We start from the raw sequence: 9,994 nt of genomic DNA, 5'->3' as shown, positions 1-9,994 counted from the left end.
TGAACCAGATGCACTGGTCTAAGCTCTAAACCTCACATTTCTAATTGCAATTACTGTTGCATACAATATATTCAGTGTTATTAAGTCTTCTATGAGTGCAGTGGAAGTCTGATCATAACATTAATGTTGTTCCTCATAGGTTACAAACACAAAGCATTAGCTCACAATCTACTCAATTTGCCCTGAGAAGTGGTGAATGTAAACCTTGCACAAAGAGCTTTCAACTCTAAGAAATTCTTTGATCATCTTGATTTAAGAGGATTATGACATGGATCAGTTGTAATATAAATGGCATGCTGGTGAAATTCTCAGTATACAAAAAAAAATAAATTCAAAGTAAATACACAGCTAGCCCAACTAAACTCAGTTGGAAGATTAGGTTAAGACTTAAATACACTGTGTGCTTCAGAAGAAGTATTAAGACCCAGGAAACAATCACTTTCAAACAGTCTAGCACTCAAGAGAAGAATCCATGCAATACTAAATTGGCAGGGGAAAGGACAGCAAAGAATACAGGATACATTTGCTACTGTGAACATTTTCTTTTTATCTATTTCCATACACCCCAAAATATGCATGTGTAAACTCACTGTGCAGTTTATTGGTTTCAGATTAAAATTAACTAATCACTTATCAGTGACAGCCAAATGCAGCCAGCTAAAATGCCAAAAGTCTTTTTCACTGTCCATCAGGAAAAAAATAAAATTATAATAAAAATTAAATAAAATTCCCAAGATGGTGACAAATGCTCCCCTTACTCAATCCAAAGCCTTTGAGTTTGAAGGACTGTTTTGGAATAAAACTACAAAGCAAATTTAGAAACTGCAATGAGCCTTCAGAATAGAGAGTGGAGCTGTACTGATCAAAACAGTACTTGGGAGTCACCATTATCACTGTGTTCCTGGAGCTGCTTCTAGTTCTCCATGAAGAGTAAATCTCCATTTCAGAACAAGACTCCTCACTCTAAAATGAACCTGAAAATGTCATCATTCAAGGCAGCAAGGTAGCAATTGCATACCTACTCCATATATCCAATACTTCAGCACCTGGTCTAAACTAGATTTCTAATTTCACAGTCAGCTGAGAGAACAAACCAATCTGATTTACCAGCTTTTAAGGTATTTTCATCAGCAGCCCCATAGTCATGTAGCCACTGCAGGGGTCTGTCTCACCCTGAGACAAGGTGACAAACCAGGACAGAGCAAGGGACATTCTCTGCTGACAGGGAGACTTTCAGAGCACTAAAAGCACACACATTAGGAGAAGCTTGAACAGCCTACATTCTGCCCTTTCAAGCTGCACTGGATGTTAGTGCAGCTCTTCAGTGTACGGAGAGGTACTAAAAACAACAGGTGAAGCAGTGCCCCAAAAAAGGGAATGTACCCTTTGCCTGTCCTTTGGATCCCAACATAATGTCCCAGCAGCATAAGTCCTTCAAAACCCAAAGGGAAGTATGACAGGTCCTCAGCAGACATGCAAACAAAGCATACAGGCACAGGGTAAGTACAACTATGCACACAGCATGTCTCGCTGCCCGAGGAAGCCATGCCCACTTATTTGTATTCTGAAACCCAGAGGCCCAGTATCTTTAAACATTAACTTCAGTGAAGGGTTTTTTTTTTGTTAAAAATGAAACAGCTCTTTGTTTTTCAACAAGATTTGTCCAGTTTGCCTGTTGGCTTTCTTTCCTTTTAACTAAATTAAAGATTCTTGTTCCACAGCTGTAGCACAGCATTCACACTAACTTGTAATGAATGCTTAAAATGAAAAAAAAAACCCAAACCAATATTCTTTGCTCTGTTGAATTCTCAACACACTTCCATAATTTTAATACTAAGCACACTACAGTTGTGCAGGCTATGCTTAAAGGCTGCATGGCAATAAAAAGAACAAATTATGAAACAAACTAAGCATCTGAGATAGTAAATAAAGGAAAGAAAAATTGTCTTTATAGTATCAAAATGACAAGGTAAAACAACAGTTAAAAAAATCCAAAGGAAAGCAAAAAACCTTGGGGGAAAAGATCAGAGCCGACATTAAAACTCACCAATCCAACAGCTGTTAGAAAAATCCAAAAATTAATAGTATCACCTGAGGATTGAAGTGAATTATTTGGGAAAACCCTGATGAAAATGCTGATGAGGGAGAATAAGTCACTGATGAAATGACTGGACCTCTAGGTCCTCATCTAAAAAAGAAGCGGTTCTAGAATTAACAATGATACCCATAATTAAGACTGAAGTGTTCAAAGGACCTCAAGGAGGTCAGAAAAAAACCATGGTCAGAACTACTCCCTGGGATGCCTTGCAAGTGGCAAACATACAGGAAAAATATGGATGAAAACCAGGGGAGTCAGAGACTGAGCATTTGTTGAGAGTAAGTCTCTCAGCAGCAAGTAGAATATTGCTGGATGGAAGTGAAGCTGATGGATACTGGGCTAGGACCTGAGCCTATCAATCAACCCCATTCAATAACCAGCAGGATTGCATATCGGGCAGGAGGAACAGAGGTTATGGAAAGAGCAGGACCAGCTTCCATACCCATATGGTGATCTCATGAAATATTCATCACTATTACAAGGAAATGTATGGACATCTAAACGGATACATCCCAATCTCCATAGAAGTCGATCCTAGTGTGTTAAGACCTCTATTGAAAGAAGCCCTGATAATGTTAAAAATGTTTTCAGTAGGGTGACAAGACCAAATAGAGAAGACAAAGATGAGACAAAGAGAAGATGTAATGCATAGTGAAGTGTTACAAGATCCCCAAAGATGACCTTTCCTCTTGGGCAAGACTCTTTCATGACACAGTAAACCATGCTAGGGAAATAGGCTGGGAAACTCCATCCTGGAGAACAAAACTTGGGCCTTTGAGAGGGGCCCAAAAACTCAAGTGCAAAGACTTCCTGAGTGCCAGGTGAGGACTTTTAAACATACCTCGCCTGAGACAGAAGAAGGATCAAAACACCCCTGAAGCAAAATGAGCTGTGGAGGACAGTGGTAGCTTTAGGCACTCCCCATGCAGCTCTCAGGCAACAACCAGACAGCACTTAGTGAAAAGACTGCAAGGGGGACACGTGAAAAAAACAAAAGCTTTCACAGAAAAAACATACCTGCAACCATTTGAGGAGAGGAAAAGAGAAAGAAAAAACCTCACTAAGTGCTGAGAGAACCTTAGGCTTTATCACCTGGTGCATTATAGCCTATCAATTTACTTACCAGTAGGTCTGGAAAACATTCTTGGAAATACGTGATTGATAGAGGAGCTCAAATTTCACTAAATACCCCAATGGATGCTGAGAAATTAGACATAAGTTTTAAAAGAAATAGGATCCACGCACCAGAATTTAATGAACAAAGTAATTTATGTTGTACTGCCAAAGTCTGTTTATGTTTACCTGTGGAAAGACAATGGACCTCACACACTCTTGCAGTCACAGAACAGGGAGAAAATTCTTTAGGATACAATATCTTTAAAGGAGAAGTTTGGCAACTGCCTGATGGGAATATTTGATCATTCAGGCCCACAAAATGTGGCCTGAAAAGAATGAGAAAATTTATTCAACATCAAATGGTCTTAAGCATGTACTGACAGGAATGAAATTGGTATCTGGACTGTTAGCTGTCACTAAAACAGGTATGCTAATGCCAAAGCTACTATTTCAGGGCTCTATAACTGCTTTTCCAGTCTTCCTGTTCCAGATTACACACAAAATCACGATGGATTACTCCTGACCAGCATGATGGTGCAGCAGTGGAACAGAAAGGAGGGTGTATCAAAGGAATTTTTCATATTATTATGAAATTATTAATCTTATTATCCCCAAGCAAACAGGATGGTGGAATGTGCTGATGGTTGGTTGAAAAGCTACTTTACACTTCATGCATCTGGATGGGATAAAAGGTTTCCCTCTGTATTATATGAGATAGATAAATGACAAGGACCATGGTGTAATGTGGACTTCTGCAATGCTGGATTTCTGTCAAGGGCAGTCTTTGACAATGAGGGTTGGCTGGGCAAGGGATACTCCCACAGCAGCACAGCTCACAGCTCCTACAACCTGCCTAGCCTGAGCTTCAGGTCAGTCCATCTTGAGGTGTGACCGGAACAGAATGCACAAAAGACAACAGCTTTGTGGGAAGTGACCATTTGGAGTCATTGTAGGACCTTTTCTTTTATCCACTTCACTACAAGCTACCAAAGCTCTGATTACAGTGGAGCTCCCACACTCCACTGAGTGACTGAGTCAGAAGTGAGTGAAAAGTCTTTAATTGCTCAAGAGTTAGAATCATAGAATAATTAAGGTTGGAAAATACCTTTAAGATCATCAAGTCCAATTTTCAACCCAGTACCACTACCATTAAACCTTGTCCTCGAGTACCATATCCATACTTTTTTTGAATATTTCCAGCGATTGGTGACTCCACCACTTCCCTGGACAGCAGGTTCAATGTTTTACAATCCTTTCTATGCCTCCCCTGGTGCAACTTGAGGCCATTTCCTTTTGTCCTGTTACTTCTTACCTCAGAGAAGAGATTGAACCACACCTGTCTACAACTGCCCATTCTCACTTTTACTAACAGGTCCTTATATATGGAGGTAAAATAGAGGATCACAGAGCTTCTCCAAAAATACACTTGAGCTCAAACTAGACAATCTGCCGCCTTGAACAGCTTCTCCTAGTTACACAAGACTCACAAAGCATAGAAAAGCTGAAGTGAGAAGCGAACAGTCACTTCTTCAATAAACTTAGAGGCTTTCCATCCAATTCTGTCAGTAGGTGGAGCAGCAACAGCATTACATATAGAGACATAAATATTTCCCTATATATGTTCTATCAATCAAATATGGCTGTACGTACATACATATATAATTTTTTTATATATTCTAGCTCTTTAAAGAAATGGGGGAAAGGGAATATCACACTATAAGATAACAGTTTCTCAAAGAGGATGCTTTTGCCTAAATTTGCAAACTGCTGCTACTGCTGTTACAGCACAGAGAAGGGCAAATTCTGAAAGGGCCTCCAGCAGCTCTGCTGCAGGATTAGTTAGCTACCAGCTAAATAGAGTTCTGTCTGTGTTCCTCCCCCAGGCTCTAGTTGTTTTTTTACACAGAGCCAGGCAGATAATCAGGGATTTTCAGGGACAGCAAGGGGTCCTTTGAGAACACCAGCTCCTTTTCTTCACGTTATTGCAGGACAGAAAAGTGGGAAAATGGTGAAAATATATTTATTTTCCTTTACCAAAAGCATAATGATAGAACCATATGAGCTTAACTTCCAAGCTATACTAAAAATCATACACTGCCTCTTGTGCTCTGTAAATGAAGCCAGGATTGCAGTGGCAATGCACAGGTATGTTTCCTAAGCAGAAAGAACTTTGGCAATTCCAGTTTCCCAGAGTAAATGGACAATTCAATAACTATTCAAGCATGTTATTCTACTATTTCACTGGTCACTTTGCCACAACAGTGTTTATCTTAGTACTGACCATTATCCTGAAGGACTCCTGTGGAAGCTTTTACTGTCTGTTTTACTTTTGTAGAGTGGTTAGAAAAGTGTCGTCTGGACACAGAATTCTCTGAATTCTGGCTTTTTTTGTCTTTCCTTTTGGGAAGCTGAGGCGAGGAACTGTTTTCTCCCTGGTCATGAGATCCAATTGTAGATTTAGACTGCCCATCATTTCCCTAAAAAGAGGAGGACATAATTATCAGTGGTGCAAATTAAAAACCTTATTTTTTTAAATTTCATTAAGGACTGGTATCAGGTGTTAAAGAACCGTAATAATTTACAATTAGTACATTTAAGTGATACCTTAAATTATCCAGATAAGTATAGCTATCTTGTGAACTTACCATATGATCTCACCAATTAAATTTTCAACAGCTTCCAGGAGAAAAATCACATTTTTATTATAAGAAAATAATGTTTCATTTAATGAAAAGAACGGCTAGATGAACCTGCATGCATATTATATGCAGCTATCTCTCACCTATATGTGTGAACAGCCTCAAGATATAACACGTTAATATGACTGGTTAATAAATCACTGTCTGTGTAAATGAGACCTGGGCATTATTCTGTGTCAAGAGAAGCTGGAGGAGAATGACAGCCTCACAGGGCAGTAACACATTCAGTGCATTGTGAACAGAAACTTGAATGTTTTATTGCTTACTTCTTTTTAGTGGCTCCAGAGACTTGTTTTGTTTTGTAAAGAGTGAATGGACATGATCAACTACCACAATTATAATGACAGACTGTGAGTGTGATTCCCTGCTGTCTTCTACAGCAAACTGCACTTGTCGAGAACTGGTGAAAACAGATACTTATATTCTGTTTTGGCACTAAAATTAAATCCACAGAGGACTCTTCTGGTAGCAATGAGGGGTTAGGCTCTTCTCCCAGTCAACAAGCAACAAGACAAGAAGAAAGGGCATAAAGACATGCCAGGTTGGTTCAGGTTGGACATAAGGAAGAATTCCTTCACTGAAACAGTGATTAAGCATTAGAAGAGGTTGCCCAGAGAAGTGGTGGAGTCACCATTCCTGAAAGGGTTTAGGAAACAACCAGATGTGGCACTTGATGCTACAGTTTACTTGACATGGTGGTGATAGGTCAGAGATTGAACTCGATGACCTTGGGAGTCTTTTCCAACCTTAATGGTTCCCTGACTCATTTTGTACACATATAAATAGCTAAACAGGATACAAAGCAGTGAAGGATCAAGCTCTGGATGTAGTGGTTACATAGGTATATAATTTAAATAAGTAAATATATACACAAATGATCAGGTTTATAGGAAAGACCTCAACGCAGCAGCTAATCTTTGCTATGGAAGCTTTTATCAAAAACAAAGCAGCCCTTAGCACAACAATATTTTCTCAGATGTCTTCTGTCTAATTGACACTGCAAATAGCTACAGATTCATCAGGCTTTAATAAGCATGCCACCACGTGGTTGTGAATTTTTTTCTCTTCAGATTTAATTAAGACCCAAAGGACAGGGATTTTCCATCTGTCAGAATTTAGCTGAATTAGAAATTTGATACTTACACTGCCTTTAGACTTTCGAGATCCCACAATTGGAGGTAGTACAGAGGTTTTGGAACTGCAGGAAAAAGCCATATATTAGAACTGTATACCCTGTCACTGGCACAAACACCATGTATCTATAATCAAGGCAGATAATTCCAAGATGGCTATGGCAACAGAGGTAATTGTTTTCTTCACTGTGTGTTTTCACTAAGCATCACTTGTTCTGTTTACTAGACTATGTTTAAATGCATAATCATTAACTTATTCAACAAGTGCATTACTCCACAATGCATACTTTATATACCAAAACCTTGCAGAGCAGTATTCAGCAAATTACTATGTGAATTCTCCTTACAATTTCCATTTCTTTCCTCTTATTTCAATGAAATGGTTCCAAATTCTCATGTTTTCCAAAGGTACAAAAAGCACAAGTTTCTCCTTACAGACACCCAGTTTAGGACTCCATTATGTGATTGTTCTAGCCTACAAAAAATTGACCCAAACATAAAACAATCTTAAGGGAGTATATATTTCACAAAACATTACTAACCAAGAGTAGACCTAAACTGCTGTAGCTGCACCTAATCTCATTCAGCTATATACATTTGTATCCCAAGGAAAAAAATAGGATTACTTTGACTTGGATTAAATTTTCTTGGATGCTAATTTTGTGATACATGATAAAGGGAATGCTTATGAGATGAACTGGTCTCCTGAATTTCCATTTCTGCTTTTGTTTTTTTTATCTCAGCTTTTTCAGAAGCTGACAGTGAGGTTTTGCATCCATACTAACCCATGCATCATTCTTGGAATAATAGTTTGGTACTTTACTATTGACACACACAAACACACAGGAGTGTATCACACACCTTTAGAACTTACCCCTGTGGCCTTTTCATTGTAGCTTTGGACAGCAGATCACCATATGGCAATTTCTTAAACTTTTCTCTACCCACTGCAACATAAATTTGCCCATTCTCCAAGTCTGACCCATTCTGAACAAGTTTTCCATCTAGAGTGTAGAGTCTGAAAAATATGAACATGCTTATTATAGTAAACCTTAACATTCAGTTAGGTGCCTTAAGAGCACTGAAAGCTATGTTAATCTAAACTCGCTAAATATATGTTGAATTTCCAGATATGAAACCCAATAAAGTACAGTGGACACCATACAATGATCAGCAACTACATTTTTTTAAAAAACCCAACCAAGTAAAAAAAACAAAACCCAAAAAACCCAGAACAAACCAACCACCAAGGAAAACAGCAAAATAACTACTTAAATCACAGCTTATATAAGACTAACAAAGTATGAAGTACTATAATAGATTAAATACTCACATAATTCCTGGAAATAAATAAATTTCTTTATATTTCTAAGTTCTTCAATACCTTTTCCCTGTTACTTTGGAAGGAATCTATTCCATGAGTTCCTGACCTCCTCACCTACCAAGTTCCACAACAGATTTCTATCTGTGCTCAGGGAACTATGAAGTAACCTGGGAAGAACAGGGAATTCATGACTGAAAGCCCTGTCCACCTAACACAGACCATGCCAATAACATTGCATTTATACTGTTGCACTGTGTAGATCAGAAGGTTGGAACCTGACGGGAACAACAGGAAATACAGTACTCTGTTAAAACAAGAAGCCATGCATCTTGGGCACATACCAATAATGACTATGTCTATTACACCAGGTGGATTTTTACCATAATGACTTCTTTTTGAGAAGAAAGAAATGTATCAGGGACTGGTGGGGGGAAATTACTTCCTTGTCAAGTTAGTGATTTTATTTTAGCATGGTCAAAACAGTATGTAAGGAGGAACATTCAATAATAAATTAGCTCTTTCCTACAAAGCATGGTTCAAAACTCAACAATATTTATATTTAATTTAAAAGTCAACGGTAACAACTTTCATTAAAGTCTTAAATGCAGGAATGTTGAATGGCTATCTTAACTGCCTTTCTAGAAGCCTTCTAGCTATACTAGAGATACACTATGTAAGAATTTATAGTCATAAATTTCAACACAATGCAAGGAGATGTAAAAACATATACACAACCATACTATGAACATTTGGGGAAGAATATCGGGAGGCTACCTTGAATACACCCTTGACTTATAATGTGCAAAAATTTTCAGTTTAATAGAGAAAGAACTTCTAAAATTGATACATGTGGTGGCATAACCTTGAATAAACACAGAAGAAAATAATGTACTTTACTGAACCAGGAATCATAGAATATCGGAGGTTGAACAAGATGTCTGGGGACCACCTAGTCCAATCATGCCTTGCAGAGCAAGAGCAGCTAGAGGAGGTTGTTCAGGACTGTCTCTAGGTATGTTTTGAACACCTGCAAGGATGGAGACTCCAGTGCCTCTCTAGGAAACATGTTCCAATGTATGATGACCATTACTTTCATTTCGTGCCCATTGCCTCTTGTCCTATCACTGCGCACCCCTGAGAAGAGCCTGGCTCTGTGTTCTTCGCTCATTCCCACCAGGTATATACACACATTTAAAAGATCCCCCTGAACCTTCTCTTCTGCAGGCTGCAGACTCCCAGCTCTCCTCACACTACAAGTATCTTCAAGCCCTTCCACTCCATGGCCCTTTGCTGCTCTTGTTCCTGCATGTCCATGTCTTTCTTGTATTACCCTCATGAAAGTACCCTAATTTTTTGTGTGTCTCCTGCCACATGGGAACACGTTTCTAAGTGCAAAGACTGAAAATTTTAAAGGTGAAATTACAGCTGTTTTAAAACTAGATCACATTGCTGCTTCCTTGAGAAGAGGTATGCTAACTCTGGAGCACCTCATTTGTATTACTCATATTTATTTCATAGCGCAAACATTCTACAGGCATGCCAGCAATTCAAAGAGCAATTTATGTTTCACTACCAAAGAGTCAACATCAGTTACACACAAACAATGAAAATAAAACAAGCTATC

General features: G+C 38.6%; 1 protein-coding gene across 1 annotated transcript in view; it reads right to left on the bottom strand.

Annotated features, from left to right (window-relative positions):
* The window catches only part of DCDC2 (doublecortin domain containing 2), a 51,901-nt gene that overhangs the window by 21,720 nt on the left and 20,187 nt on the right, over nt 1-9,994 (bottom strand). Inside the window, exons 5-7 of the mRNA XM_005420963.2 lie at nt 7,921-8,064; nt 7,057-7,111; nt 5,496-5,691 (exon numbers count right to left, since the gene is read on the bottom strand). Of these exons, the coding sequence (XP_005421020.1) occupies nt 5,496-5,691; nt 7,057-7,111; nt 7,921-8,064 (395 nt within the window). The remainder of the gene's footprint in view (nt 1-5,495; nt 5,692-7,056; nt 7,112-7,920; nt 8,065-9,994) is intronic.

The sequence above is a fragment of the Geospiza fortis genome, unplaced genomic scaffold (assembly GCF_000277835.1).
Source record: "Geospiza fortis unplaced genomic scaffold, GeoFor_1.0 scaffold104, whole genome shotgun sequence".
NCBI lineage: Eukaryota > Metazoa > Chordata > Aves > Passeriformes > Thraupidae > Geospiza > Geospiza fortis.
Note: the sequence above shows the minus strand (reverse complement) of the source record. Positions and strands in the feature narration are given on the sequence as shown.